The 15,937-nt window shown below is 44.5% G+C and overlaps 1 protein-coding gene across 4 annotated transcripts in view; it reads right to left on the bottom strand.

Annotated features, from left to right (window-relative positions):
- Positions 1 to 10,128, bottom strand: part of LOC137796088 (contactin-4) — a 46,807-nt gene extending 36,679 nt beyond the window's left edge. For 2 of the 4 annotated variants that reach the window (XM_068593768.1, XM_068593767.1), the window contains exons 1-7: positions 9,978 to 10,128; positions 6,105 to 6,228; positions 5,795 to 5,970; positions 4,724 to 4,819; positions 1,453 to 1,656; positions 791 to 893; positions 436 to 620 (exon numbers count right to left, since the gene is read on the bottom strand). In XM_068593768.1, coding sequence (XP_068449869.1) covers positions 436 to 620; positions 791 to 893; positions 1,453 to 1,656; positions 4,724 to 4,819; positions 5,795 to 5,970; positions 6,105 to 6,228; positions 9,978 to 10,050 — 961 coding nt within the window. In that variant the 5' untranslated portion in view covers positions 10,051 to 10,128. Of the gene's footprint in view, positions 1 to 435; positions 621 to 790; positions 894 to 1,452; positions 1,657 to 4,723; positions 4,820 to 5,794; positions 5,971 to 6,104; positions 6,229 to 9,977 lie in introns of those variants that run through there. The other 2 variants (XM_068593769.1, XM_068593771.1) reach the window with 2 other exon arrangements.
- Positions 10,129 to 15,937: the final 5,809 nt, after the last annotated feature.

Consider the following 15,937-nt stretch of genomic DNA (forward strand, 5'->3'; position numbering starts at 1 on the left):
ATAAACTCACCCTGGCGTGGCTCATTCCCACTTTGTGTCGACAGCCACTTACGCCTTCGTGTTTGGCACCGCTCGCGTCAAAACGAGACGCCTCAGATTTAAAACAGCTGGTATGCGAATTGTATGTCAAACCCAAATATGTACAGACAGGATATAAATCGATCCGTTTCCAGTTCCCCGTCAGCACGTTTAGCAGATGGAACCAGCGGAGACTCGTCGCCCTGCTTATAGAAGAAGTCGTGACTAATTTCGACACTTGCGGTTTAACAGCCAGCTCCTTTTGAGTCTATGGAGGTGGTAGACGTATCCTGATGTATGAGTAATCTTGCTTTCAACCTCAAGCCACTGGTTGAAAGAAATACTCAATACGGAAAAAAAAAGAAAAGAAAGAAAATCTCCTTGAAACAAGCGAGCAAAAGTATACAAGGCTCTTACTGTGGAACACGAGTTGCCCTCTGGCAACATTTCGTCCTTTGCTGTTCGCGGCCACACACTCGTACACACCGGCATCCTCCGGACGAAAGTATGGAATTTCTAGAATCCCGCTGGAGTGGTTGATTTTAATCTTGCCAGGGAGTGGGTTTCCATCAGCTCTTCTCCATGAGATGGAAGGCACGGGGCTGCAGAGGTCACACACACACACACAGAAAGGTCACGCCGGCCACATCCTTCCCGCTCATACTGATCACAAGAACTCACGGCTCGTGTTTGGTGAAGCAGAGGATGTCTGGCCCATTCACAAGTCGGACGATGTAATGCAAACGGGTTTGCCAACATTCCTGACACTTACTTTCCCAGGGCGAAGCATTCTAGCTTCACCGATGATCCTTTAGAGACTCGAAGGGTATCTGGAAACTGAACCTCAATCTTTGGCTCGTATTCACCCATCACTGCTGCGTGAAGGATAAAAGCAAATCACATCAGTCCCAAACACACACACACAAAAAAAACGTGGACATGCAGTTTCCCTGTAATTCATATTGGACGTAAGAGCCGCGACGCGGGTGGCAACTGGCAGGGGAGCCAGGCGCGCTCGTCAGTGCCATACACACCAGCGGTTGGCTTCACGGATGGATGAGTTTGGATTACATATCTCGCCTCAGCTCAAATCTGAAGTGGTACACATAAACGCTCCTGATGGGGGTTTAGTATGTGTGGCGAGCTCCTCGCTGTGTGAGTGTGTCTGTATGCGTTTTTGTCAGCGAAGACGACATTTCTGGTTATGTAAATATGTGCCTTCATGCAGATAGATGGGGCTTCCTGGAAGACACAACCTCTGTACAGTAAGAAAATCTTGTGAACAAAAAGCAAAAACAGTGTCACGCTCAAGACAAACGATTTATCTCCCCGGCTCGCCTACCCCTCTAACCCCCCCACCGACACCCGACAGCGCGTGTCAGTTCAGCAAGCAAGATAACCAGAAGGCAACAGAGGCAAACTGAGGGTGCTTACCGTCTTTCCGCACCACCACAGGGGTTGGAGAGCTGAATACTGTAGCGTTGGTCATCATGTTTCTCACCACACACGTGTAGTTGCCCGCGTCCCAGGCTTCAACTTTGGCGATGTACAAATTGCCCGTCCTCTGAGAAATAAAACGCCGGGCGTCCTGTTGCAGGAAGCTCCGCTGTCCGTTGAAAACCCATGAATATTTGATCTCTGGAAAAGACAAAAGGTATTTCAAAAAAAATGTAAAGATCTGACACACCTTCTTGTGACAATCCTAAATGGATATTAGGACCAGCATGGGAAGAGATATCTTCATTAATAAATTATAAGTATTTTTATTTCTCTGCTGAAAACGTAAATAGAAGATGACATTTACAGAATAGAGCTATAGTATATTTTATACTATTTTTTTTGTGTCAACAATCCTATAAAAACAATCACTTGTAAAAGACCTTTTATAGTTGACCAGAATATGTTTAATTGCAAGTGGAAGTTGGACAAATTGTTCAGGTTTCCAAACATTAAGGTCATCAAAAAACAGTAGAATCTGGCGACGGCTTGGTGTGTCGCGCCATGTAACTGCGCTGCCATTAGTGCGGTGTAACCGCGTTAGCTAGTGACTTTCAGCAGGATGCATTCGTGGTTGCTCAGGGTGAAGTACACAAATGGTTGGCATAGATAACAACGCAAATGGGTATTTATTTTAAAATGCGTAGAGTAAAATTCAAGGCTTTTACAAGGACACCTGCATGTTCTGTTTGTGGTACCGCCACTGCAACCATGGCGCAACCGTGGTGCATTTGGCCGAGGGACACCAAGAAAAGAATAAGTGTTCTGTTTGTGATACCTTCCGAATGATGTTTACTTTTTAAGTCGTTGGGTTGTGCTAGTTAGAACAACTTGGAGTTAGTTATTTTGTGAGACGAGCCACAGCCTCCAGACAGTATCGTAGCCCACGAACGTTTGCTAGCTAAACTAGCAAGTTCAAGTTTGCTAATACTGTTCAAGCAGCTCTGAACTGCTGTTGCATTTGTGAATCTTTCTGTTTGCGCTTGTGAGTCTTTCTGTGTGCATTTGTAATTATTGAGACTGATCTGACCCCATATCAACTGGCTTGGGCCGGAGCCTGGAAGTTGAAAACCACCGCAAGATGGATCAAGGTTGAGTTCAGCTAGACTGTGTAAAAATAATACAGCCCCCTGATCTTCTATTTTGGACCGCTGTGTTGCTCAGCAGGCGCGTTGACATGCAGAGCACACCCTAAAACAAATTGCAGGGTCAATCTGTCGAGTAGAAGTTTCCTGCTCGACGTCCTCCTGCGACCAAATCTGTGCAGATGACCATTCATGGGGGATTCCTTTTTGGATGTGAACAATGTAATTCTACTGTTTGTTTCACATGAGAAGAAATTATGTTATTGAGGTCTTTAAGTGTTATAAACAGCTGTGCAGAGTTTTGGATTTTATCGTATCAGCCTTAAAGCTCATGGAGCTATTAATCAAACCAGCGATCCTGGATTGCATTTTATTGTCTCACTGGTACTTGAAAAAACACGCCTCCACCAAATCCGCCCCTCGTGCATTTTTTTTTTTTTTTTTTTTTTTTTACCACAAAGCTGTTTTTGCTCTGAAAACCCAGTTTGACAGCATCTGCGTCTTTGCGTTTGATTTATCAACAATAAAAAAAAAAAACATCTTCTCGTCTGAAATAGAGCAAAGATGGACTTGGCGTCAGAATGCAAGCAGGTCACAAGGTCACTGTGTGCTTTGTCGTATTCTGTATTATAGATTTTGCAGGAAGTATCTATTTGAGTCGATCTCGCTCTTGTCACAGATTAAAGAGGAGGATTCATGTCAAACTGAAGAATGGACAGGGCTGATGAGAATGCCAATGTAGCAGTGTTGTAATACACTCACACACATAAAGGGAGATAGAGAGAGAGACATAGAGATAGAGAGAGAGAAAGACGTCTGCAGGGGCCCAGTGGAGTGAACTTGGCTATTAGTGCAGCTCTCCTGTATCAGACACATGACATTCTGCAGTCAGCCCTTTTGACTGGGCGGACGGTAAAAAGTCCCACTCGCTTCCTTGAGGGAAAACAGTGAATTAAAATCATAATGGGGGAGAAGTCAGGGGCACAAACTGACAGACCTTTCATGATTAGGAACTATCAGACACTGTGTCTGTTTAAGAATGGGTCTGTTGCTGTGAGCTGTCTCACAGCAACAGAGGACTTGCAGGCACATAATCTCATGTCCTCTGACAGAGTTTAACTCTCAGCACGGCTCCTTTTTAGACCACTTACCTATTGATTGCTTCAAAGATGCTTCGCATGATCCCTCTTTTACCAAGGTGCATCACCGTGCTCCTCGAGTGGCGCAATCAACAAGCGTTAAAGAAGCTGTTGACATAATGTGGCAGCGAAAAATAGAACCCCAACCCCCCAAAAAACAAACACCATTTTTCAATTTTTGGCACACCTCAAGCCAGCATTATCGTTGAGCGCAAATCCCGTCAAATGTGTGACAATGTGTGTTGAAGAGGCAAAAATGAAGGCTTTTTGAAAAGGGGAGGGGAGGCTAGAGGGCAAATTGTTAAAGTGAGGATTCCCGCGTGGCCGCGGGATTCAGCTGGCAACAGGGAGCGGAGAAAAGGCTGCTACACTGGCGTGAAATTGTGCTGGTGGGCAACGGATGGCTGCAGGAGTGCGGACCACTTTGAGGGTCTGCTAATCAGCGGTGAACAGACTCGCGAGCCGACTCACGGCTGTGCCACGAGGATAAACGCTTCCCTGGTCACAGCAGCTACTGGCAGACTTTATTACCCGCAGATAACGTGCCCACGTATGAGGGAGTTTAAAAAAAAACTAAGAAGACAGTTGGGGAAGTGGAGCTTTACAGACGACAGCACGGTCACAGATCATATGGCCGAGGAACGTGAGCTCAAGGTTAAGAAGTGTGAGGCTATGAACTATAGATGTGAAGGCATGGGTCCGGGCAGGTAGAGCGGTGGCTGATCATGAAAACGAAAATGAAAAGAGGGAAAAAGTTCCCCTCGGTCTGACAGATAAGGGGAGGTGAGTGGAAAACAGTGTGTCAGAGTTGGAGAGGTAGAGCAGCGAAAAGAGCAGGTGGGAAGTTATAACAAAAAAAAAACAAAAGAGACACAGCAGTGTTACAGGGAGATAATAAGCTGCAGAGTGAGGAACAATAAAGACTGCTGAGGCAAGCAGGAGTGTGAGACCGCGGCAGACAATGCAGAAGAGTTAACGCTGTACCTCCGTAATGGGGAGGAGGGCCGCAGAGCAGAACCACGGCTTGACCCTCTCGCACCGACACCGTGTTCCTTGACTTCCTGCTGAAGTTCTGCAAAACTGTTGAATATGAAATGGGGGGGGGGGGGGGAAACAGACAACTTATCAGTGTTTGACAGCTGGAATAACTAAAAAGGTGACGATGAGCAAAAGGGCATTTCATTCTGCAGAAGGACTTTGCGTTGCTTTCAAGTCAGACCCGGGAGTCGCTCGTTAATATCCTGGCACAAGCAGGAGATCTGGTTGAGGGTGCACCGAAGTGCCCTTCGACAATCGAGCTTGAGAGATTACTTTCGCCTTTAATTAAATGCTGCCGTGCGGTGTGAGAGCACCAACAGCGGGGAGGACATATCAATCCCAAAGTCTTATAAATACCAGCCGAGACCCAGGAGGAATCCATCAAATATCAGCAGTGGTCAATTTAGAACTCGACCGATAAGAAAGTCCCCCGAAATTAAGACGCGGCGTTCCTTCAGACTAGCACGCTGAGGTGACGCCATCATCCCAGACAATGGCGATTGACATTCAATCCAAGATGGCGCCCCGCGATACGAGGGCGGGATCGGAGAGGATAAACCAAAGACACTTATGACGAGTCCATGGTGAGGCAGTGACGGTTTGGGGATCCCTGTGGAGAGCTCCCCTCACAGGCTTTTGGTTCTTCTTGGTATGTGCTGCGTTTTCGATATGACCATGTAATGTTTACTTCTGGGGATGGTATCCTAGAGATACCAAACCAGCACAGCCAAAGAATAACCTCAGTCGGTCGGGATGACGCTATGCACCAACATGCACTAAAAACACACGGCCTGCCAGGCTACGTCAACAAAGGAAGGAGGAACTCAAATAACAGCACACATGCGAGGGAGGAGCGACGACATTCTGCGCAGACATTTACTCCACAACATCTGTATGTAGCAAATGGCTGTTTGCTCATGTGAATCCCGTAGATTACACCTTTTAATATTGTTATTCTGCGAAGCTTCATGTCCGTAACAGTATATACAAGGACTACAAATATCTGACTCTACTCACAAGCAAACTGGACTTCTGCCTCCCGGCTGACGACAGTCCCAAAAGTGTTGGTGGCGATGCACTGATACACTCCTCCGTGGTCAATGACATGAGGGTTATTGATCAACAGATTGCCCTCCACGAGGCTGTAGTTAGGATCCGACTGTGTGTTTATTTCCTCCCCATCCATTTTCCACCTGTAGAGGAACAACAAGTTAGGTTTCCTAAGTCTACTAATAATGTGATCCCTTCTCATCTTTGGGAAAATGAATCATAAACACTGTAGTCTCACGGAGCAGACAGCCAAAGGGCAGTAAAAAAAAACACTTACCTATAATGCGGAGGTGGGTTTCCCTTTGCTTTGCAATTAATAAACACCTGCTTATCATCAGTGCTCAGGGGGAAAATACTGTCACTGGGCTCCTGGGTAAAGACAGGACCATGGCGAGTATTCTCTGTGTTGAGGAGAAAAAAGCACATTAGCCGTACAACTGTGCTCAGCATGTGACACGGAATTAATGCAAAAATAAATCACACGCTGCTCAAAAAATTGGCTTTAAACTCTACACCCATATAATTAGCTGCCAAAATGGCTCTTCTGCATTTATTAAACCCCTCTTGGGCACGTGTCACGAGGCAGATAATGCATTGCGATGAGAGAGCACTTAACTGGGGATAACCCAGTCCTATGCTGGCTAACTGGCATACTCTGTGCAGCGTTCAATGCACGAGTCCAGACATTTCTTTTGGTGGCTCACAATCGGGGAGCTTGTTTAGAAAAATAGTCATGAGTGTAAATACAGTGCAGTTACAGGAAAAGGGGAATAGAAGCGAGTTTGACTCATTCATTAATTTCAAACCCCATTAATTAGTATTGCCAAGACAAACAATGTACCATTCTCACAATACATTTTCAGTCAATGAAGATAACGGTAGTACATTTAATATTCAAAATTCCAAGCAGACTGTATCAGCTGGAGCTACCGAGCGAACCAAACATGTTTCCTCATTGAACTAGTAGTCAGTAAACGATATGCTAAACGAAACTAGTTCGTCATAAATGGTGACCATTGCTGACAAGGTTAGAGAGGATAAACACACTATTTAATCTCCTCATGACACTCGACTGCTCGTGTTTTTAAGTTTTTGAGAGATTTGTCATTTCCTTGCTCCTCGCTTGAACCCAAAGTCGCTCTGCGGCGCGGTGGTCCCAAAGCTCATATTTCTGCTCTGAGGAGCGAGGAGCAAAGAGGGTTTCACCATCTGGTTGAAATAGATGTTCATTGCAGGTCTCAACAACCAAAGGATCACAAACAAACTTTCTTTCTTTATATTACAGAGAAAACATCTCCCTGACAGTGATGATAACTGTGTCTTTAGGAGTATAAGTACAATGATCCAAAGTTTCTCCAGCTGTTTAAGCCGACTGGCAGCTGATCCAGCTGTGATCAGCTGATCCGCCTTCATCAGAAAAACACATCGCTTCACGTGGCGCTTTAAAGGAAAGGGTGTCTCATTGTTTCGATGTCGCATGGCTTTGAAAAAGAAAAGATGCCAGTAAGGGAAACAATTAAGAGCCTTGGGATGTACCCATATAGAGATGAAAGGTCACCAGCAGCGGTGTTATCTGTGCTATCTATAAAGCGCGGCGGGAAGGACAGAAGTTTGCATCGCATTTATAACCTCAACACAAAAAGCCAATGGGAGTTTTATTCATTGGCTTTTTGAATAGTTGCAGAAAATACACTGACACATTTTGTCCAGCAAGGTACTCTTCATATTTTGTTCAGCGTTACTTTTATGACATTTGTTGCGTAAATGTGATATGTAGATTTTATGCCATAGAACAAATTGTGAAAACATGGTAAGCTTGTGTTAGTCACGGACCTTATTACAGGATTCAATCTTGAGACGAGGGACCTAAAATTGGGGGAAAGCTTACTCATCTATTGGTTTCGGGACTCACTCCTGCGGCACTCTATTTTGCGAGGGCCTCGTCGCTGCATCCTGTACTCAGCGGCGCCCAGGATGATTGTGATTGGTTAAAATAAATACCAACAAGCCAGAGCGTATATTTTCCCCCCTTACGCCAAAATGATAAAGTGTGGAGCCAGACCTTTCTTTAGTTGCTGACACAGCGCTGTAGAGACAATTTAAGGCCTGCTGTACCAATGTGTGGTTCAGAGCGGCTGATTGGACAATCGCCGTTTGAGGGTGAGTGAGTTTAAGTAAATGGTCGATTGCTTCTGGTGTTCAGTGTTACAAAAAATGTGCTTACCTTAGGAGCTACATCAGCCAATGTTCAGTGAAAACACACACTTTGCATCTGCTTCCCTGTGTTACGCTTACCATACATGCAGGGAACCAAAGCACAGACAGAAAGATATCGCTATATTCCACGCCAAGAGTTATTAGAAACGTTGTCAAGTAACCCAGCTGGCTAATTGACTTATGCTTTATTCCATTATGCTTGCAATGCAAGTAGGGTAACGTGGTTAAGGTGGTTACATGGGAGTTGCAATATCACAGAGTTGCCTTTACTCGATGTCATCTGATCATTAGAGAGCCTGCGAAGGTGTTGGCTGCATGCGTGTTTGTTTGTACATGTGTGTCTGCTCAGTCGAGCTTGTGTTCCTGGGACGATCCAGCAAGCGATCAATACACGGGAGTAATTAACCGATGTTTCACTAATTACTCCCATGAAATGTTACACTTCTTCAATGGACACCCGCTCACACCCTTTCCTCTGAAGCCGCACGCCGGCGTTGCTCTAACAAACCAAAAAAAAAAAAATGGTTCATCAGTCTTTCTTTTTGTCTCTAACCTTGACGAGGACAAAGACTGCTCCCTCCCGTATCATCATCGCCATCATCATCGTAATAAGAGTGGGAGTCTTTGCTTCGGGTAAGAGGCCCCGTTTCCCCCGGCCTCTGAGGGACATGCTTTATTTTCTTTTTTCACCCTCGTAGCAATGTCCTTTAAATTAAACAAATTAATGAGCCTTAAATAGCCGGTCTATTTCACCAGGGAAATGACCGGGTGGTTCTGTGTGTATGCTCGAGAACAGGCCTGCCCTGTAAACACACCGACTGGACTGACCGCTAGCATACACGTAAACACACACACACACACACATACCAAATTAACACATAATTAGATTTCGTGGGAGTGCATGCAAATTTGAGCTCACTGGCGGGTACGAATGTGTCGCGGCGCACGCTGCTATTTGCATAACGCTTCATTCTTCTGTCTTGTGTTTGCAGGCTGCATAGATATACCGCAGTCAAACTGCTGACTGGAGATGAGATGCTAAATCAATGGAGACAGAAGCATAAATAAGAAAACAACTCACCCCCGTTCCATAAGCTGTATACATTTTTCTGATGAATAAACATTGGGCTTAAGATCAGCGTGCAGCATATCCGTCATACGTCGACATTAAATCTCACTCGGTCGCCGGCGTCTGAACGGGTCCCCGTGTCCGAGCGGTAAGTGAGAGCTTTCAGAGAGATTTGAACTCCTCAGCTGTAGCTCACACAGGTATTAGGGAGCGGGAGGCGCACAGAGGAATCTATGTTGCTGAGAACGGAGCACGGAAAACGTTAGCGTTGAGAAAAGAGCCTCTGTTTTTATTTATTGTATTTTTTTTATAGCGCTTACCACATTTCACGCAAGTGGCAGAAGTTGGACATAAAGTGGGGAAATTGCATAATAAAACAGGGAGGCCCAGAGAAAGTTCACGTATGGGACTCTCTCTTCAAATATAAATCTGAATCTGAGTCACGTTTATCAGAGGGAGAACATCCGTTCAACTCTGGCTGTAGTTAAATATTAAGATAAAAATGTAACTATAATAGTCAATCTCTTGAATGGCACAAGGCAGTCGCACTTAATCCTGAGACAACTTCCTCCCGCCATAGAAAAGTGCACCACTAAATTCAAACTGTCTCTATGGTTCTTATTTGTCCTGAAATGCTTGGCTAAGCTCTTGAAAAATAAAATAAAATCTCCAGATTCCGCTGTGATTCGCACATTTCTATGAAATCATTGCTCGACTTTGCTCATCTAAAAACCTAAACGCTATCGCTCCCTTTCAACTGCAATGAACCTGCATGCGAATAAGGCAAAACCCTCCCTGGAGGGAGATGCATGCATATCAGGTATGTGTCGGAAGAAAAAAAAAAAAAAAAAAAGGCGGTCCTACTTGGCGTCTCACCAGCCAGGCACTCTTGGAGTGACAGAAGGATTAACAGTTCCCATGGCAACAGCATCTTCATTTTCCAAGGTCAAAGATTCTCCTTCTTCCCATCCAGTCCAGAAGATCGGAGAGTTTTTCCTGGGCAGACGCCGCTCCGTTTGGCTCTGGAAGAGAGGGGGAAAAGAAAAGAGGACGCATGAGCGAGAGGAGATGCCGTCTACAGCGAGACTTCTTGAAAAGAAAAGAGGGAAAAAAACGGAAGAAAAAAAAAAGAAAACCTGCTGGAACTTGTGGAAAATTGGCAACCCATTAATAAATCATTCAACCAAATAAGCCGAGCCAAGATTCCGAGCCGAAGGCCGGCTAGCAGCTGATACCAAGGAGCTGATATTTAGTGTACACATACCGCTGCTACACTATCTCCTCGTGGGAAGTGAAGCATTAAAAACGGGGAAAATATGAACAGGGGGGGGGGGGGGGACGTGGCTTGCAGCAACAGATGAGCAGCGCTGCCTGCCAACGGTAATGCTAAGCTTTCTAATAACTGTTAGTTCAACATATTCACTTTGGAAAAACTGTGTGATGTATTAATGTACAGAATATATAACAGAGAATGCTAATGAATGGAGACACACTGAACCGAAGGAGAGCAAAATAAAACGATAAACTGCTCCCTCTGTGGGCCTATCATTCAACCCACTTAAAAACATGTTCACAGAAAGTACATCCTCCATGGATCACGATGTCAGCAACTATCGCCATCGGATTTAGAGCTGCACAACGAAAGCTTTGATGAGTTTGCCAACCTTGTCGAATACGATTACAGGTGAGACAATGCAGCTCACGCTGTTTTTCACTTGTAGCCACATCAGGGTGCTGGGATATTACTGCTGAGCTCGGTGTTGACAGCTTCTATAATCAATAGTTGAACGCACAGAGAACGATCAGCTCTGAGAGGGAATATTAGACTTCATCAGGGGGCAGTAACATTACTTCAAGGGAGTTAATAGGCCGACCTGTTGCTGGTGCCAATAGCTTGGCCATATTAACATAACGCACATCGTATGTTGACACTTGTTTTGTGTTTACTGCTCATTTGCTGCCTGTTTACTGCTGGTCCCAAGAGCCGAGAGGCAGGTTTAGGTCTGATATCTTGCTATTTCCTCTTATGTTGTCATCTTAAATGTAGTCGGTAAAAGGGGGTTTGGTAAACCCTGCTGAACCAAATTAATACTGTTGCATTAACCCAGTCGTGCTTACTTTGCCACAAGGGTCACTTTAGCAAAATAATGAATCAACATACATCATATTTGTTGTAGAAAATGAAATGAATCTACATTAAAAGGCAATTTTTCTTGTATTATTCTTACTGCTACGACTTCCAAACTGAATGAACTTGGCACTTGATATTTTAATTTGAAATGTCTGCTTTCAACCCATTAACGTTTGCGGTTGGTATTTTGGCCGTCGCTATCTTATTTTTTGACATATAAGTGACATAAGAGGGTGGACATATATAAGTGACATAAGAGGGTGGAACTAAGTACAACGCTGAATAGGATATTTATTGCACAATTAACTTTCATGACCTGAAAACACCGTTTGTGAATGGGTTAAAGTTTTAAGTAAATATGGACGAGTCCCAGACTGGAAAACTCTGTAGTGGCAACTAGTCAATCACAATTATGCCCCGCCCTAAAGCATACAAAAGAATGAGACCATAAACTGACGTTTACAATATTCACTGAGGAAATAAATAAAGAGAGAAGTAGAGTCATTTTTTCATAGACTTCAATGCAATCCGACTTTTCTGTGCAGCCGAAAGAGTCGCCCCCTGCTGGCCATTAGAGAGAGTTTAGGACACTTCGGCCCTCGCTTCGCTTTTCGGACCCGGAGGTTGCGCTTATCTGCTTTGTGTAATGTTAACATTAAATATGTGAACGCACCACCGCGATCTCTGTTCATCTTTTCTCTCAATGCCCTTATAAATGCATAATCTATATGCTTGTTCTGTCTATTAATTATTAAAAAATAAAAATGGATGAATACAAACTAAATGCCATTCGAGTGGCCTTTTAATCATGAAAAAGATGAACATCATGAAATCAATTTAATTGAGAAACAACCGATTGCACTTACATCAAAACAAATTCAAACGAGTACTTCGACATGCAAACTTCCATGAGCTCTCATCACGAAGAACGCACTTGTTACAAAGTAAATAAATAAATCACAAAAATGTTGTTTTTTTATGCATTTCTTTGCACTTTTCTGTTTTCTTTTTAGCCTGTGGTTAAGTGTTGCCGACAGATGGATGCAACAAAACAGGAAGAATCACCACTCATGAAGGATGCAATGGAGAAAAAGCATTAGTCGTATAGGGAGCAAAGAAGATGTATTCTGTTCTACATTATTTATTCTAAGGGGGCACAATGCGGATCACTCAAGCTTCCTCCTGTCAGTCATCATTATTGATTTGGTTTCAACTTTTTGTCTCTTCTCCGAGCTTTTGCCTTTTTGCTTGTCATCCTGCCCACAATCCTATCATGAATCTCAATCAAATATGGAGGGATGGATCAGTAACGGGAGATTTGGTTGATGACTTTCCTTATGAGACTCACTATGTTGATGCATCGGCCTATTCCGGAGAAAACCAATGAAGAAACTTTATCCGCACAACAGGACAAAGGAGACCGTGAGCTATGCAATGTCCTTTCTATAAGCTGCTCGAGTTGGCACTGTTCTTGAGAGTCAAAGGTAAAACTGTTGTGTTGATTAAGACGCTGGATGAAACGGCATGAAGGGAATCACACAAAGGAGTGCTGGACAATTACTCGGTTAAATGCAAGTTTTTTTTAAAAATATATTCGAGGCTCTGAGAAACTTTTGAAATCAATGCCAAATGTTTTTCCCAGACATTTTGTCAAAACGTCTATCTGCGATCGATGCTGTTATAGGCCTGCACCTGTAAGTAATTCCAAATCAATATGTTTTTAAAATGAGCCGAGGAACTAAGAACGAGTCAAATTAGACTCACGAATGAAGCCACTACAAATCGTGCATCTTTAAAGCGAAACCTGTGGTTTGGACCAACAACCACAATCAGCTGCTTTTCAGCGTATGAAAGAGAAGCAGCTTTTTCACATTGATCAGACTAAGCCAATAATTGTCTTGGCCACCTTTCGGAGCCTGACTTGAAATGACTCAGGAGCTTGTATTGTGGAGCGTTTACTCCTCCCTAAAGCACGGGGCAATCTTAATCGCGCTATTTGGCGTATATCTTCCAGGGGTAATGTCTACATCGATGCCCACATCATTCATTCACGCACGTGAATCCGAGACGGATCATTTGCCGATACGAGGACGCGCGATGAGGAATCGCAGTCATTGGTATTTAGTGGATTGAGAGGATACGAGGACCATTACAACCCACTGCAGAGGTTGTCTAACAAGCCCCCCAGCAGCCTTGAGTCATTAGCCTACGTGCTCTGCCCAGTGATCAATGCTAATCTATGTCCGCTGTAGTCAGCTGTCCACTCTCACTTTCGAGCTGATCAACTTCATTTCGCCCGCGCGCCAACCGCGCTCGTTTGGCATTCAAAGTCAGACCCGAGGAGCGTGATTGCATTCAGCCGTAGACAGTAGGCTATTATGCATGTAGTGTGGAAAATGCAGAGGCCACAATCCCGTAAGGTGAAGAAGCGAGGGGAGCCGGCGCCGCTCCTCTGTCGAAGAGCACAACTCTGTTTTAATGATGCAAGGGCACGTGGCATCCTTTGGGGAGGATGTGTTTCTTGGTCACAGTCCAGAAATTTAAAGTAGTTGCCTGTGATCCCCATGATTAATTTATATACCCTAGAAGAAAAAAAAAAATACAATGGTAATAATTCTTGTGCCCGGCGGATGGTGGTTGCAGGTGTTGGAAATACCAAATGGGATGAGGCCAAGCTAATGGTGCCTGCGAGGGAAACTATCTGTCAGGGATAATCCCTAATACTGTAACACCCTCCCCCCACCCCTCGCCACAGATAATGTGCTTCCCGCCTCTCTCACTAGCCCGTGATATTGAGATAGCTGTGGAGAAATGATTAGAGGTGGGTGGGGGGGGGAATGGATATTGACACGGATAAATGTATGTATCCCGGGTGAAGTATTGCCCGGTGACGACGAGCTTCCTGCTCTGGAGTAGCCAAACTGGGCTCTGAATAAAAGGGTGTCCTGTAAACTCTGGTGAGCCGTGTTTCACTTCATTACACTCCGTGTAATTGGCTGAACACGTGACGACAGAAATGAGCTTCAGCGGCCTTGTGAGAGGTAATTAAGGCTTTTGTTATTCCTCCTGTTTTTCTTGTTTTTGAAGGAGGGCATTCCAATCTGCGTCAAACACATCGACCTGACATCGCGTCATCGTGGAGCTGAACCCCCAACCACCCGCTCGTGTAGCTTGTAGTAATTGTCCAATAAACCGACGCCTATATTAAAACATGCCGTATCTGTACAGAGCTCCAGTTTCATCATGGAAAGTGCCAGGCTGGGTAAACATCCAGAAAAAGCCTCCTGATCTCAGATCTTAAATCCAGTCAGCCACAAGGGAACATGAGCGGCGCTGCAGCTGGGGAAGCAAACTGTCACTCTCAGTGCAAGTGCATATTAATACTCGTTGACGGAGAGTTGGAGGAGAATATTGACAGCTAACATGCTGGCAATCGAGTAGAGGCTCAGCAAACACAAGCGTACATGAAGTTTGGGGCGGGGAAATTAATACTTGGTCAAAGTAAGACGACACATACGCTGCTTGCTGTATGCCTGACATTATTTTTCTCTGCCTCCTTCAATCTTTAATCTTGGACCAGCTTGGTTATTTGTTTGTACCTAAAAGGGCCCGAAAGGCTTTTTGACAATATTGCATAATGTCCTGTTCTATATCTTTAATAATGAATAATTGAGGGGTTCTTGTAGGCTGCAGGTCTATGAAACCAGACCAAAGCTACAGGCGGTAGCATTGATCTGGTTTACATCTATCTAATGAAATATTTTAGCTAGGGTGACCAGATTTGACTTTGTGAAAAAGAGGACACTTCGTCTTGTTGACCAGATGTGCAGTCCGTTGATCTGTAGCTGCTGTGATGCTTTGTTGTATAAAAAGTAGTGCTGTCATATTTGCAGACCTACCAACTCTCACGGTTTTGTCGTGTGACACACGCTCACAGGCCACACAACCAATATCTCACGGCAAACAAAAAGTCAGAGGCGCGTTCGTTCCTTTTCAAACTCCCCGACGATAGATGGCGCTAAGGAGCGCATCTGTAAACCTATTCGCTGCACAGACATCCTGTTTACCCCAAACAGACAGTCGCAGGAGAAACTCGCGCGACCGGTAGACCGCCGGCAGAGAGGAGCAGAGAGACGGAGCTATCGGGGCTCTCAAGTCTCACGCATTGAACGCGACTGTCCCTCATTTCGGTCTTAAGCCACGCCCTCCTGGCACACAGCTGTTCGGCGTCGTGTATTTCTCATCGTCGTCGCACCAATAAAACATTAAGTAATTAAAATAATCTCTCTCTCTCTACCTCTCTCACACCCTGGTTTACCTGAAATGTGCACTTTAATTTTACTTTGAACCACCATGTTTGGCAGTTGTTTTTTAAGAAAATGAAAAATTTGCATGAAGCAAGCCAATCCACTTTTTCCATGTTAAGAGCATTAAATTGAAAAAAAACAACAACTGATTAATTGTGATAAATCGCGAGTTAACTACGACATAAATGCAATTAATCGCAATTAAATATTTTAATCGCTTGACAGCACTAATAAAAAGCAAGGGTACCCTCTGCAGTCGTAACAGAAGTGTCTGTTTAACTCAAAAGTCTGTCACTTTACTCGATGACATCGCTCCTCTTGCTGCAGTTTTGTGTTTTGCAGAGCGCACGTGAGCTTCCAAATCGCTGCCACCTTGATTTGCTACT

The sequence above is a fragment of the Clinocottus analis genome, unplaced genomic scaffold, assembly GCF_023055335.1.
Source record: "Clinocottus analis isolate CAN_PGR_092001 unplaced genomic scaffold, fCliAna1.0.p SCAF_3, whole genome shotgun sequence".
NCBI lineage: Eukaryota > Metazoa > Chordata > Actinopteri > Perciformes > Cottidae > Clinocottus > Clinocottus analis.